At 25.7% G+C, this 17,530-nt stretch overlaps 1 protein-coding gene across 2 annotated transcripts; it reads right to left on the bottom strand.

Moving 5' to 3' along the window:
• Window positions 1–2,195: 2,195 nt before the first annotated feature.
• On the bottom strand, window positions 2,196–3,104 carry LOC126902990 (autophagy-related protein 16-like). Of its 2 annotated transcripts, none has more exons than XM_050680842.1 (3): window positions 2,897–3,104; window positions 2,563–2,816; window positions 2,196–2,485 (listed from the first exon to the last, which is right to left on the bottom strand). In XM_050680842.1, exons 2-3 carry the CDS (start codon window positions 2,654–2,656, stop codon window positions 2,217–2,219), a joined length of 363 nt encoding a protein of 120 aa, XP_050536799.1. In that variant the 5' UTR covers window positions 2,657–2,816; window positions 2,897–3,104; the 3' UTR covers window positions 2,196–2,216. The 2 variants fall into 2 exon arrangements, with proteins under 2 accessions (XP_050536799.1, XP_050536800.1); XM_050680843.1 differs by having other exon boundaries at window positions 2,901–3,104.
• Between the last annotated feature and the right edge of the window lie 14,426 nt (window positions 3,105–17,530).

The raw sequence follows: 17,530 nt of genomic DNA, 5'->3' as shown, positions 1-17,530 counted from the left end.
ATATATATATATATATATATATATATATATACATAGCCTTAGTATAAAAAATTAAATGGTCCAATCCAAAGTTTTAAACGTAGTTCATCATCATACTAAAACATTGAAATACAAAGATAAACAATAAAAAAACAAGATATATAAAATAATTGGTAAAAAGAAAATATATGAGTATATAATTTATAAATGAGACTCTCATTTTGTACGAATATTTAATATATTTAAAATAATATTTATTTTTAGTTTGTTATACTAACTAATTGAACTTGTTTATTTAATGTTTGTAGTTTTTTATATATTTTAGTAATCTGATAATTAAGTTTTAATTTATAATAGTTACTATTTATTTTTAACAGTATAAAACTATGTATTTTATTTTAAAATTAATTAATAAAACAAGTATTTTATAAACAAAGAAATTTAATTGTTAAAAAATTTAAAAATAAATAGATTATTTGATTATAGAAATCACAATTTTTTTCTAAGTCTACTTTATATTAGCTTGCATACATAAACAATATATATTTAAACACAAGTGTAATAATACAATTGTTTTAAGTAAATTAATTATATTTCTGAATATACTAGATTGAAGTCTTCAAAACTATTAAATTCAAAACAAATAATATTATTGAGTTATAATAAGATGAAAAATTAATCAACAGAAAATATTTTCTAAAGTAAACACAGTTTGAATATTAACAAAAAACTGTTATTACTAATTTAAAAATATGTAATTGCACATTATTTATTTAGATTCTTAATTTTTTAGATAATTATGCTATTAAATTGAATTTTTTAATAAAAAAATTTTAATTTTGGATTTGGATTTGATTATAGTTAAATATAAAATAAAATATTTAAGTGCTTTAAATATTTGAGGAATAAAATTTTAATCATGTGTCACACATGATTAAAATCCAATACATATTTTTATTTTTTAATAATATTTCATAATAATGAATGTTAATACATCTAAATATATAATTATGTACAAACTATTAAAACTCCCCTTGTATTTTACAAAGCTTGAAAAAAATGAAAAGTAATCCATTACAATTAATTAATTTGATTACACAATAATTTAAATATGTCATGAAATTTTATGAGAATATAAGCACTTTAGTTAACATTAAAATTCACACTAAAAGTTGATTATATTTATGTTATTTATGATTATTTATGTTACAATGTGAGAAAAAAACAAAATTATGTATGAAAATTCAATAAATTATACAACTACATAATGTTGCTTAAAGAATACCTCACATCAAATTTTTTGAGTTAGCAGATCGAAAATTAAATTATAATTTTTGAATCGATATTTTACTATTATCAGATAAACAAATGTAATAAAAACATTAATTATACTGTTTAATACATTTGATCTCTTTTAAAGTTGGAAAAATAAAATGCAAGATGTTATTCCTTTAATTGTGATAAATCAATTTATATTATTAAACAATGACCAGTCTTTTAATAATAATGAAAAATAAAATTACATTTTGAATATTTATTTTAAATACAGATATATATGATAATTGGATAAATTTTGAACAAACTTATATTCAATGTCACTGCTTTAAAATAAATATACATTTATTCACATTCTATAATCAATAGTTAATCAAACATTAAATTGATCAATTATATTTTTTTTAAATTAATATATCATATTCTATAATATCATATTATATAAAAATATAATATGATATTTTAGATTAGTAATTAAACCATAAGAAACTAAATTTGTTTCCATGGTTTCCTTAATAATATTCTTAAATTATATACGAACAACATTAATATATAATGAGTACTCATATTTACGAAAAATTTGGCAATTTTTAATATCTTACAAATATGGGTAGTATTATAATATTGTTTTTATTATAAAAAAAAAAATTAAATAAAACTAATCCCTATTTTTTGTACTCTATATCATTAAATAATATATTATATTTAACATATTTCATAACTTTTTTTTTCAGAACTATTATACAAAAGATACTGCAATAAATGTTATATTTACAAAATAACATAAAAACTTACAATTATTTAGGAATTAAAATTCAAACATAATATTTTTTTTGTAAAAAATACAAATAAGAAAAAAAAATTACTTAAANAAAATTAAATTTTGACTATATATTTCACAAATTAAAAATAAATGTATATTTATAAGTTATTATGAAAAAATAATAATACAATCCAAAATATTATAAATTTACAAACCTGTTATTTTTATCAAGTAATAATTTTTCAGCTTGTTGTAGTTTTGCATTCAAATCAATACTTCGTTGAGCGTTTTCTCCACGTCTTCGGTGTAATTCAGTTAGTTCTTCCTGTTGCATGAGTAATTTCTGTTCTAATGTAGAGATTTTTTCTGTCAGCATTAGATCACCACTAGAATTTCCTCGTAATATTTGTGATTCTAATTTAGAATTTTGAGCTCGCAAAAGTAATGAACTTTCATACAACTTATTATCTAAAATTAAGATAATATATAAAATAAAATTGTTGAGTTTTTATGGCAAAATAAAAAAATTTTATAAAAATTCTCACAAAAATTAATAAGGCTTTGATAGCCATCAAGTTCTCTTATGTTCCTATTCTTTAGTCGATTACATATAACTGTTTTCCAATAGTCTTCCATCATAAAAATTGATTCAAGCAAACAATACACAATGTTTATTTTTTCAAATTAAGTGAAACCTTTCGAGCACACGTTTATTAGCAACAAACTAATAATACTGAACCAATAAAAAGGGAATCTAATAAAAACCATCACTGCACGAAACAGCATAACATTAAAACGCCTAATTATTTAGCGATTCAAATAAAAACGAATTAATAATCACAAATTATAGTTGAAACAATAAACTTATTATATTATTACCCACTGCAATAATCATCTGGTACAACCGAGTATTATTTTTATTTTAAAAACTTTTAATCTCAGCCAACAGGTTAGGAAACTATAGGTACTATGAAAAACTTTAACTATTACGTAACATATTTATAGCTTATGCCTATAGAAATAATACAATCATTTTTAGCCAATTAAAATATAAAAGCTGTTAACCACTCTACCTTATGCTAAAGACTGCTTTCTTATCAATAATATCACTCTATGATAACAAAATATAGGAACGATAATCATTATCAACTAATGTGATAATAACAAATATGAATTATCATTGTCATTTTAAATAACATCCTTGTTCCAATTATTTTTGTTAAACAATGCACATTTGGTTCTATTACCTTATAATATTCAAGAAATATGTAAAAGGTCGGCCAATAAAGATATCACATAGTACTACTTTTTAAAATTGCTGTTTAAACTTTGCTCATTAATTCATGTATGTCTTAAACACGCGTGTATTAAGTAGTCTATACTACTCCTGTATAGAGTATGACATTAATTCATTATTCAAAGTTTTTCAGGATAATGAAAGTTCTTATTTTATTCCAGTTAAATTTATTGAACTTCACTATTATAATTTAAACATTTATAGCAATTAAAAAAATATTTATTTTGTTACATTCAATAATAACAAATTACGGCATAATTGCTACAAACAACTAAATGATATTATATTTATAACTATAAGACTTGAAATTTTTACAAAGTAATGTAAAATTTATCGTATAAGGTATCATGAAAATATCTAACTCTTTTTATCACAAATTACCTAGCGTTTTTTTTTTTTTTTTAAGCAAATTATCTATACGACAAACATAAGGAACTATAATTAAATTTAAAAAAGTTACTGATGTGATATTTTCATTTTAACCATGTTTGAGGGTATGCTTAAAAGACACTAAACTATTGCCACTGAGTAAAAATCTTTCAATTATGTAATTGCCAAAAAATTCCATTAAAAAATTTGAAATAATATTATTAGTTATATAATTAATGATTTATCTACTTTTTATTGATCTGAAACAACAAAATAATCATTTGTTAAAAGTACACTTGATGTCAATAATCATACGTGTAAATAGTTAAAGACTTTCTTTTAACAAAAATATACGAGATTAATACAATGAGATGTTTGAATGCTACACGCAGATTACATCATCACACAACAATTACACAGTAGTTAATCTAACTATTAAGTATTAAAATCAAGATTTATTTGTACTTAAATTATTTAACATAAATAAATAAAAGTCTATTGGCAATTACGACTGCCAATGGGATAGATGCATTGAAATCGTATTTCACTTTATGTTGTTACATTTGTTATAGGCACATTAAATTTGACCTATCGTTATTTGTATAAGGCCCAATCATTATTGTTAAACTGAAAATAAAAAAAAATTAATTTATTAATCCACTTAGTGTTTAATCTCTAAAATAAAGTCTTATTTATTTTATAATCGTTCATTATTATAAACTTTTTCAATAGTATCCACAACATATAATTCAGAGTATTAAGAAAATCATAAAAATGTTTAACAATCGACATTTTATTCGGTTTAAAAATTCGACATCTTTGACACCAGACTATTTAAATCCGATCATTCCCTCTATATAACAGGTTTATACATATACAATTCATACTTCCAAAAGTGGTCAAGAGGGATCAAAATAATTAAGAGAGTATTGCTCCGGCATAGACAATAATATCATGTGTAATTATACACTCAGCTGTAATCTGGGCAGCTTGTTTACGTTGATTTATGACGGTCGATACCATCTCATAATTTAAAAAAAAAAAACGAAAATACTCAAAGTATCGTAAGTTTACCCTAGTTGAAATTCGTATATGTTTGCCACGTCCCTAGATCGTACCATTGAAAACCCACAGCAATTGCTGTGGTTTTTATAAATAGATATAGAATAAAAAACTAATTTATATATATATATATTTATATACGTGCTTGAGTGTGAGCGTGTCTATATAGATGCATACCTTTCATAGATACGCGTGTATTTATATACTTGTTTTGTTAATTTTTTTGGTTCAAGAAACCCGAGCGTTTATCAGCTAGGACATCCGGGGCAACTGATGCAAATATCACAAGTCTGACTTGAAGTTTACGCAACCGCAGCGTTTTTCTTAGGGAAATAAAAAAATTAATATTAAAATTTGTCGAAAAACAATAGTATTCGGTACGATAATTCGATACGATAAAAAACCGTGATCAACGTCCTGTTTATACGGTCACTTGAAATTCTCTCATTTGTTTTATTTGATTTTTTTATTTCATTTTATGTCTGAGTGCGTTTTAGACTTGTGCACGAAATGAGAACGCAATTTGAACAAAAACGCTGATTTTCCCAAACCGTAATGTTCTACATCACTAAAATTGTCCGTGCGAAATTCACCTGGAAAATAAATTGACTGCAATCCGCACGAATAAATCATGTGAAATGCATAGGATTTCTTTTTTCTTATTTTGTTTTGACTACGAGTTTTGCTATTCTGTTAACTTCACAGAAAAATCATTAAGATTCAGTAGCAGATCAAAGCTGGAAAAATGTGTTTATTTAACTCCAAAAGCTGCTGACAGATGAAGTCGAACAGAACATCATTGACACGTTTATATCCTTATAATCGATTCTATGAAAATATCGCCGACTGCGTTGAAGAGCATCCAAAACAATTTTTTATAACAAGGCCAGTAGATTAGCCGAAACCACTTTCTTATGTTATTGTTGGGAATTATAATAATATTATAATTGATGTCAAAATTATTATCCGAAATAATTTACTTTTATTTTAAGTCAGCAATAAAAACGTGTTATATTAATTGCTATTTTATCGACGAATACACAAACGAGTCGTGAGCGTTGGTTATAAAACCATTGAGGCTGGTCATGTAGAGTTGGTCACGAGGAAGCCCATAGACGTAGTCTGTGAATAATTTGGTTTTTTGTCTAGGAGAGATATTACGGACGTTGTATTGAATTTGGGCGGTCTAGTCTAACGATTATCATTTAACGACAATATTTTTTATTTCTTTCCATTGGTATCGCGATGTCCTTAGTGAATTGCTCGAAGAGCAAAACAATAAGATTTTTTTTTTATTATCATTTAACTAGCCGTCTAGGCTTTGGTATGCGACAGACTAGACAGACGAAATAGTCATCGAATATTATGCTACTATGATTTTTTAGGTTCGGGTATTATAAAATCGACTGCGTCTGTTGCTGTCGGTGCACATAAATTTCGAAAACGATTCCGACAGGTAGACACCATTATGTAATAATAGTAATGGTAAAAAAAATAAAAGCTATGCTAGACGAACCTATTTAGGCTCGCCGGTCGAAGTCGCCTAATGTTATTAAAATTAAAATAACAAATCACTGTCTGCTTTTCAATTGTGTTCGTCGATCGCCTTTGCATATTATTATCAAACCGGCGGCAGTTTCGGACTTGTACAATACGTAAAATATGTAACATCGCGTGTCTAGACAATAGTAAGTGGTCTAGGTGGAAGGATTAAGAAGAATTTTTTTTTTACTTATTACTATTTTGTTTCTAAACTATTGTTGTTTCGTAGACATTTTAATGGAAATATTTTAACCCCGTGTACTTTTTGCTCTGTACCTAACCATAAAATAAATGTAATATTACCGATAATAATAACAATAAAAACGTCGCTTAGATGCGGAACTGCCGACGAGACAGGGAAAAAACAATCGATTATGCGATCTAGTTAAGGTGACTCAAGAAAAAATAATAATAATAACAAAATGCAAATGTAGACAAAGACTAAAAAAACAAACACATGAAATACAGAACTAAATGCGCCGAAATTCTTTAAACGTTGACTTCTAGACAACCTTGTGTGTTTACTTTCCATGACACTATTATAATATTATTGTCATATTCGTTTCTGGATTACAATAATTGTCGCGAAAAGTCTTAGACGCATTCCACCGTCGCCGCCTGAATTTATTTCTAACAGTCAGCACATCACAATAACAGCCAACTGAACATGGGAACTTTTACTTTTGGATTTGTCGTATTTATCTGCACACATTTTCCACACATATTCCACTGAGGCTATCTGTGCACGAGGCGTCGTTTACAATACAACTATTATTATGAAAAACTGCGAACAAAAAAAACTCACATGAATGACAAAAATCTTGGCTTACAATAAACCATTACTGTAGCCTGTAATACGACTTCTCCCTAAATATAAATTTTTTACAACACTATTTTGTCCATTATGGTAATGATGTCATAACAATACTAACAAGTAATTGTAAGTTAATATTTAACCCAAGCCAAGCACATAGCACGTGTATCAACATAATTTTCGGTATGTTTGGATAGATGTACCGATTGTAATTCTTAAGCATCTTCAAATATTTTTCTAGTTAAAAACTACATCTAAAAAGTTATGGTTATTGTAGAGCCCTACATAGTATTAATTTCAATAATACAAGTAGTAGTTAGAGTTCAAAAATTGAATAACTCAAGTGTATACTTGATACACTTGAAAAAAAAAAGTATTTTTTTTAATAATTATTGTTCGAATAGGATAGGTTCGGATTATACTGGTTCGAACAGATCCAGTAAAATATTAAAATGTGGACAGTTTTCTAAAATATATCAAAGTTTTACATGACAGTATAAATGTTAGCTATAAGTACATTTTTGATTTCAAGAAAAACAATTATCTCGTTGTCGAACATTTTATACGCATTATGTTAGTATTTGAATATATAGATAAAAAATTATTAGTTAAATTCCGATGATATCATTCATTATTTACAAATATAAGCCTCATTTAACATTTATATATGCTGCAGTCCTATCTTAATCATGTTTGTATTATGAATGGCAAAGATAAATTTGATTTTATTACTCTAACAAAAACACTAATTATTTACTAATTTATATTGAAATAATACAAATATTTTGTTTAGTAAAAAATTAACATTAGAAAAAATATATTTATGTATGTTCTATCTTCTAGAACTTAGAAGCGTTCATTTTATTACCTGGAATTCTTAAGATCATTTTCGATAAAATAAAATTAATAAAGTACTTTAAAACTGGACTTTTTTTTGCAAAATAATTACCATAAAGCTTTAAAAATCCTTGATGATTGAAGAACATAGCTTTTTATAATGTTGGAGAGAAAAACAGTTTTTTATGATAAAGGTTTATGACTGGTATACCAGTCAGACGTCACTCGGTTATATTGGTAATAAAATAGAATTCACAGAGGGTATTACTACTTAAAACGTATAACTTAGCTTTTTTTGTACTAGTGTCGAGTGTTATTTTTATACAATTATATACATACAAAAGTATTTGTTTTATCTTATTCAGAAGACGGATATTTTAAACTATTTTTACAAGAAGTGTTATCTTTAAATGAGCTACACATGAATTTTTATGCATTATTCTTATTTATTTATTTATGTTGTTAAACTGAAATCATAAACTGGTTAAGTAATCATATGGCACGTTTCATAAAAACTTTAATGCTAGTTGAAGAATAAAAAAGCGGCGATTGCACAAGAGCATCGAGCTTAGGTTTTACTAAAAATATATTTTTCTTACANCCGAGCTTAAGTTTTACTAAAAATATATTTTTCTAACAGTTTATTCAACTTTGACACAGATCATTTTTCTAAAGTAAGACATTTATATGGATTATTTTAAATCATACAAAAAAAAATTCGCAAATGATTCTTGTATAATAGTGATATCAAATGTTATCATTTTTATATAATTCACGCGACAAAATTAATACAAACGGTATAAATTATAATTTTAACATCGTTATATCCTATTAGTTCACTAAAAGTTATTTTCTTAAGCTTGAGTTAATTTTTGTCACAAGACAAAACAAATAAGATTTTTGAAATGAATTTGTTGGTAAAAATTATTGTTATCGCCTGGACTGGTTAAAGTTATTTGTAGTCTCAATTATTGCAAAAAGTGTCGTGATTATGAAGAAATATCAAAAAGAAAGAACACAAAAACTTTATCTGACTTAAAATTATTATTATTATTCCTAGAAATTTTCAGGACAAGTATTTAAATTATACAATTAATATAATATACTTCCACATTGTCACTGTCAATTTTCAATTCTTTTTTATAGTCAATAAGAAGGTTTGTAATTATAGCAATGATATATTCTGCCATTACTTATTTTAGTAAAATGGTAATATCGTATCAGTAGTCTTCGTCATTGCTATAATGTTTGTCTTTGAAAAATTTATTTATACTCGCTAGTTAGTAAAAATCCTTAAAACGTAAGTAAAATCTTATGAAAGAACATATTTTTATAATGAGCTTCCATAAATACAATAAAAAAATTATACTTGCAATATAGTTAAAGCTTTTAACTGTATTGGTTGTAGTAGACAATTTGACAATACTTTAAAATTACATTGTGAGAAATATTATAACGGATAAAAATTTTTTTTATTTAAATTGTATATTCTTACGCTGAGTATATAATGATTTTATTAGTATTTTGAGTCTCTTATCGCCCACAATGACAGATGAGAATAGTGGAATTCGACACCGATTTTGTTGACAAATAGTTTTAATTATCTACTATCACCTATCTACTTAATTCTTAGAAAAAATTAAATAGTACATTTAATTTGGCTATAATCTCAAAAAACATGGCAAATGCAAGTTGGACTCACACATTGCACATAAAATTAGTTATTAGTTCTCATTATCATACTATATGTTTCGTTCGATTATTAATAAACTTTTAATAATCCTTTTGGAAAAGTAGGAAAAGGGAAAAATAGATAGAAAATTTTTATGTCTATGGCATTGGATTCACTAAATTTCTTTTGTCATTCTAACTTTTCTCAATTAACACATTAATTAGTGAATTGGACAATTGCAACATATGCAGACCAAAATTATAATTTTGAGTTGCTTAGTTACCATACTATTTACTATTTGAAAAATTACTTTTCCTTAGATTCAAAATAACTTTGAATATCAAAATTATTATAAACAATATGATGCATACAACGAAACAAGTTTGTTTGTCAAAATAACCTTAAAGAATCGACGCGAGTCGTTTGATCAACTAATAAAACACCGCTGTAATTACTATTGTTGCAACGAAATAGTAAATTGTTATTAATTAAGAGTGGATCTATCTTTCTCTGTGTCGCCCTCAGTGGCGTTTGCCCATCATTTCCCACGTTCTGGTACGTCCGTTTGTCCGCGTTCCCGGAATCGGCCAAAGTATCGGCACCAGCCGCCGACGCCACCTAAGCGAAATCCGTACGCGCGCGAAACCTCGTTCCGTCTACGTGGTAAATAAACGCATCTACCACAACACAGTATAAATAACACTATGCGTTGGTATGTATACATCATGTATTGTAATATTGTTATGTACACACAAATCCAATGACATTTAATAGCTGCGGCAAGACAATCCGAAATTGATCCAAACGCACGCACACAAGCAGTTATTACCGCCGTTCATTGCAACTTGGGCGATGTGATTATTTTTTTAATGGCCACATTGAAAATAAACGATTGATTCCGATAAAACGTTGAGTCGTTCGAGTTAAAAATAACAACATCTTCACTATCAACGCGTGGAATATTTCTACCTACGGAGAATGCGTGGGTAGAGTTTTTCAAATTTTTTTTCATTATTTTATTAGTCATTTAGCCGCCATGGACGACCACCACAATAAGCATCTGAATGCAATTCGTTTGTCAACGAAATTGTCAGGTTATACTAAACATTTAAGTAGCGTGTACAGTCGAAATCGAATTTTGGGACAGTAACGGAGAGTTAATGTTATTAGTAGTACCTACTTTTTTGTAGTGGTTGAGTAATAGGTCTAAATGGAAAATGAGGTAACTCCTCCTGTTTCCGGGCAANAAATGAGGTAACTCCTCCTGTTTACGGGCAAAAAATTCAAATGTAAGTAAAGCGAACGAATAAAAATATTTTGACGAAATGCATTATTAGACAATTTTTTAATTTTATATATTTTTTAAATTAAAAAGTAAAAATTGATCACTTAGAAACACTTAGAAAATAATTTTATTGATTTTTGTTTTGCCAAACAACAATTTTAAATGTAGTTTNTTAGAAACTTTTAGAAAATAATTTTATTGATTTTTGTTTTGCCAAACAACAATTTTAAATGTAGTGTTTATGTTTAGCTGACAATAAGACGTTTTCAAACAGTGTTTTGAAAAATAAAATTAAAATTCATATTTTTACTATTACCTTCACGCAGTACATTTTTAGCAAAGATTTTCTTTGAATGGTTTGAGTCGGCATAGGTATGCATACTTATATGGCGCTTCGTTTGACTGATGAAGCATTTTCTATGAGCACATAACATTATTTACACTGTTATATGTGTATCTAAATTTTAATTTTGGCCATGGCCAACATAGATATACAGGGTGATCAGTTTATCAAAAACCACTCATTTAGTCACAAAACCAATACAATATTGAAAAAAAAGTTTGGGAATTTTTAGTTCCATATATAAGGCAATTCTCTTATCATGAACCACTTAATTAATCGAAAAATAAAAATAATATTGATAATTACTTTTGTTTAGTTTCTTTTAGTTCAATGTTTATTTCAATTTATCAATCATGAAGTAATTTTCATGTTCCTTATACGTTAATTTTCCAAATGACAACACATATAATTAACTAGCTTATTTAATAAATAATGATGTAATTAAGAAAATAACTGGTCGATAACAACTTTTGACCAGTATTCCCGAAATTATTGACATGTTTATACCTAAGCGGGAGGAAGAGTACTACCAGTAAATGTTTAGTTATAAAAATATCAGTACCCAACGGGTACTACCCATGATTCACCTCAGGTCATTACATTAAATTGTTAATTTTCCTAATTAGATCATTTTTTGTTTTATAAGCTATTTAATACATATGTTGCCATTTAAAAAGATTAAGTTGACACTCCTATTAATACTAAGGAACGATGCTAAAAAGTAGTTAATCATAAATAAATTGATATAAAATTCAAGAAATAAAATATATTTCTTAATTACAGATATGTATAACTAAAAAAACAATTTTTTTTTTAACATTGTATTTATTTCATCAGTAACTAAGTGGTTTATGATAAACAGACCACTCTGTATATTTAATATTTTGACACCTACGAAAAATTATTAAAACGCTTACCTTTTAATATCAAATAAAATCGTTTAATGAGATATTATTTCACATTGGTGTTCCATGTATGTTATAGAAGCTGAAGACCACTTCTTATAAATAATTGCATTGAATTTAATGACTAATAATTGCATGTTATAATATTGGTTAATATTTTTTATCAATTTAATTTATCAAGTTAAAGTAAGAAACCCAATCAATCATTATTATATTATTATATATCATTATAACTCAATTAAAACTCGTTGGTTAATTTGCCAATTTTTTCCATTGTTAAGTTTATAAATCTTCTAGAATGTTATTTATTTAATAAAATATATTTATCTGCACTAAAATTCAAAGATCTTAGCGGTTTATTTTATATTTTATTATTATAAATTTATTTATTCGTATTTAAATTTATGTAGCCATAGGTACAAAGACAAATTCAATTCTGCATAAAAATCCTCTAGAAAACTTTTTGTTTTATATTTTGATACTAATGGTAGAGATTACTACTTCTGTAATAAATTATCCTTAACATATAATAGTGGATTGAATAGTAAAAACGAGTAACTATCAAGAGATCCTGAAGTTCGATGTTATAGTATTTACAAGGAATTTTCCATAACAATAACAATATCTTTCATGAAAATACAAATCCAGACAAAATGAAAAAATAAATAAATCATAGATAACAAGTCGATTTTATGGGAAATCAAAACAACTCTGTTCGACATTGTACTAATTCTACGTAGAATTGGAATATACGGTATCACTTTTTGATGTGCGAATGAACTTTGTTCTTCATTATAATTTTTATTTTAATAACCTCTAAAAAAAAAACCATTTGTAATGTTATTATTGTTAGAATATGCTAGTGGTGGGTGGACATATGTATCACAATTCTGTACCCGTGTGATAGACCACCGGACACCCGCCAAGGACGTCTGTCCATCCTTCGAGACGATGGAATATGAGATGATGACTGGGGAAAAATGAAAGGAGGAGATCAATTGTCGTCCGCATATCAAACGTTGTCTAGACGCGATTGTCGTGTTATTTTTCGCCCTTTTCCCATCTCTTGCTTGATCTTTTTCGATGTTACTCATTTTTTATTTACCTCGGCGCACACGCGACAGCATTCATCACAATATTTTTCACTACAATTGCATGGCTCATGTGCATTAGAAGGTATGGCACAATACCGGCAAGTCTACCAAATATTAACAGCGGGGGCGGTGATGACCTACCGATATCAACAACAACAACAACAATAACGCCGGCGCGACACCCTTAAAAATGCAGTCTAAAAATTAAACACACACGGTTGAAAAACCACCGTTTATCAATTGTATTTTTCACCAGCATCAGCAACAGCTACTATTCAATGAACGTCTGCTGCAAACGTTGCAGTTGTCAACTGTTCGCGATTCATTCGAAACTACTTCTCCCTCAATGTGTAATTCTTGGAAATCAGGTACAACCCAAATCAAAACGACTAGCAAATAATAAGAACATAATTAATAATACCACAGATTTCGGAGAAATATTGGTCAATGGTTTTCATCCCTTTTTTTGAAATCCAACAGGTTACTTACTTGATGTCTGGTGTATGTATTGGAAACAATAACATGTTTCTGCTAATTTTGATCTAATTTCTTCTAAAATTTCTCAAACAAAATGGTAAATAAAAATAATTTTTGAAACATAATATGATTAATTAATACGAGTATTCATAAATTAGTATTTGACTTGGTGTCAAACACCAATCATCAATAAAAATTTATACCATGTTCTAGAATATTTTTAACAAATTAACAGCAATTAGAATTACAAATCGCCTCCTACTACTCATTTTTAATAGTATAAAATAAACAAATTTCAAATTAATATAGGCAATGTACGCGAAAAATACATAAAATACTTGTCACTTGAATGAATCTTTTANAGGTATAAAAAACGTGTATGATTTTGCAAAAGACAGTAAAATTTTTTAATCATCTAAATAAAATATTTTCAACAATTTCTTTTACCAACGACCATGAAATAACTTATATATCTCCAAACTAATTTTATTGTTATACAGTTGTCCCAGATCTAACTAACAACACTTTTTATCCAGTCAGAGTTTCATTAAAATTCTTTTTTTTAATAATAATTGCTTTCTTAGACTAAATTCAAATAATATTTTTTTATTATTTGTCACTAAAAAATATATTTTAAAAATGTTTTTCTTATTAGTAATTTATAATAAGAAATATTCTTTAAACGTAGTTTAAGATTAAAATAACTATTGAAAAAAAAATTAAGACCAATGAAATGAAAATTGAACTAAAGTTATAAGCGTTGTCAGTTAAACCTAAAACACCATGCTGTTGTGGTCTCGAATAAAAAACTTAATATTGAATTTAACAGTTTGAGAATTTCAATACTGATACAAAATATCTTTTTTTTTTTTTTTAACTTAATATGTTTTATTTTTAATAACGCAATAAAAAAATTATCTTAATTTAAAATTTTTATAAATTTTATATTATTTTAGGAGATAATTATAACCTTCCAAAAGGTTAACTTGTAACTTTTATTCCTTATTTTTAATAAAATTTTATAAAATAAAATAGTTAAATACATTTAATTATAATTTAATGGTTTCATTGAAACATTTTTTTTTATAAAATAAATTTATTTAAATGATGATCTTATATATTTATAAAAATTAGTGTCTTCAGTAATTTTCTGCGCCCTTAACTGACAATGATAAACGAAAAAATTTTAAATTAGTTTTTATTTTGTTTACATTCAATTGAAGTTATTTTATCATGTTAATAAACTAACTCATTTAATGCACACTACTAAAAAAAAAAGAGCACAACAATCTAATTGAATAATTATGAACTTTCCTTTTTGGTTAATATGATTTATTTTGAGAATTAATTAATGCATTCTCAACAAAATTATTAAAAAAAAAAAAGAGCACAACAATCTAATTGATAAAAAAAACTCTATAATATTATTACTATTATTATTACCTCTCATTTGTTGTTAAATAATAAATATTTCATAACATTTTTAAATTAAAATTTATTTAATTTTTAATACCATTGTAAATATTAAGTTAAATTTAATTATAAATTGGTTTTTAGGGTCCATTTTAGGGGTATCTTTCGAAAATTAAATGATAACTATTATTATTTTTTTACTATTGAATAGAAAATGACCAAACTATATTTTAACTGGTCGGTTTATCAGTTTTGTATAATTACATTTTGAGATGTTACCATTTTGAAGATTTAAAAATGGTTAAAGAGTGGTATAGTGTTTAGTAACGTTCTATTTTTACCATTACGTACAAATAAAAATCTTCTATATGACTACCTTGCTCGCCCAAAACTAAAAATTATAACAAATCCAAAAATAATAATACAACACTATTTAGCGTCCAATCATAATTTTATTTAGACCATTATTTATATTATAGTAAAATAACTTTCCCTTTTAACAATTGAAAGTTACTCATAAAAACTACCCTAAAATAAAGAATAATTTTTTCTTGCAATAAACTTGCTATTTACAATGCTTAGTATGTAAAAATAAATAAAATATAAACCTATACATTTTTATGAAAGAATCATTATTTATAAAAAAAAATTTGGAGGGTAGTATACTTAATAAATCACACTATATATTTAATTGCTATATGGAACTATAGAGCTCATTAAAACTCTTGGCGCCTATTTTTAAGTGTATTAATGGAAAAACTTTAGTAACAACTACAACACCACTGTCATAAGTAAGTATCAGATAATTACTAAAATAGACTAATTATGTTTAAATAATATAGTACGTCAACATTACAGAGCATAAAAACTCATTTCTCAAATTTAGAATGTCGTATGTAACATAATACAAATCATACATAAAGTATGGCAACAAGCCAATGGAACAAACATTTTTTAACAATAAAACATTTACGATTAATTATAAAATAAATATAAGAGAGTATTTTAATTGTGTTAGTAACTTTTCTTACTACTGATTTAAAATTTTATTGATAACAAAAGTTCTTAAAAATCACATAGGCATATAAGAGCTTAACTTTGTATATGTTTTATCAGCCGTATTTTTTTTTTAAACAAGTTCAAATATATTTTAAAAATTATAAGCTTGTTAACATTTTAATTATTTTTTCTACATTGGGGCTTTTTAAAATTATAATTATATTTTATAATAAGGAAAAACAATCATCTGCTTACTAAATGCTGATTAAAGAGATTTATAATTAAGAGCAAGACATTATTTTGCCGGTTATAATATAATTTAACGTTTTACATATACTTTGTTTTACTAAGTGCAATTACCTTAGAATTTAAAATTTTTAATTACCAATAGCTTTATTTTTTAATGACAAATCTTTAGTTGCATTAAATAGACGAGAAAAATTATATAAAATTAAAATATAACCGTATTTAGTTTCTCGTTTAACAACCTTGTTCATTTTTATATTTTTATTATTTTAAATTAAAAATGTTTACAATTTTTATTTAAAAATATTCTAATCGACTATAACAGTTTTTAATACTTTTATTGAAGCATTGTTGAGTATATTATTTCTTGATGTTCGAACCTGGATTAATATCTAAAAAGTAAAAGAAATTTTTTTAACTAAGTCATTAACTCAAAACTATTAGAAAAAATTGTAAATATTATTAAACTTTTTAACACTAATTCCGTAGCTTTATTATTCCAATATTGAAATATAATGTAAAAGAGTTTTTTAAGGTGTAAGGAAGTTTGTTATATAACAATATCTTAGCTCATTATGTTAATGTCATACATGTCTACAATTTTATAATTATGTTAGCATCAGTAATGTAATTATCTTATTAGCCATTAGTTATTTTTTATTAACACTTTAATTATAAATAGAATTACTTTTTTACACATTCACTAAAATTAGTGAACTTACAAAGAGACTTTTGAAGTCTAAAATATTGATATATTACAATTTTCATTTTATTATTTATCATCAGAAGCTGAAGAATTAATTGTATTTATATATACTAGAATAGAAATATTTTTATAATGCTTTTTTTCTATGGATTTAAAGAAAAAATGTCAACATACCCCTTTCTCGAATAAATATAATATTTTTTAAGCAAAGACAGGTAAATTAATATTTTTAATTTCAAAATCGATCACTTTTTTTTATTTTCTCAAGTGTAACTTGTCAAAACTACACTGATAGAACTAGCGAGAAGTAAGCAACGAAGTACTTAAGCATCCAAAATTTATCAACTATTTGAGTATAGGGATGAGCAATATGAGTAATCGCTCCCCCTCGACCAGTGCTATTTTTTAAAGCCGATGTTACGAAATATGGTTCTTAAGACATTTTCATCTTT

Source organism: Daktulosphaira vitifoliae, unplaced genomic scaffold (assembly GCF_025091365.1).
Source record: "Daktulosphaira vitifoliae isolate Bord-2020 unplaced genomic scaffold, ASM2509136v1 Scaffold_3, whole genome shotgun sequence".
NCBI lineage: Eukaryota > Metazoa > Arthropoda > Insecta > Hemiptera > Phylloxeridae > Daktulosphaira > Daktulosphaira vitifoliae.
This window is presented reverse-complemented; position numbering and strand designations above follow the sequence as displayed.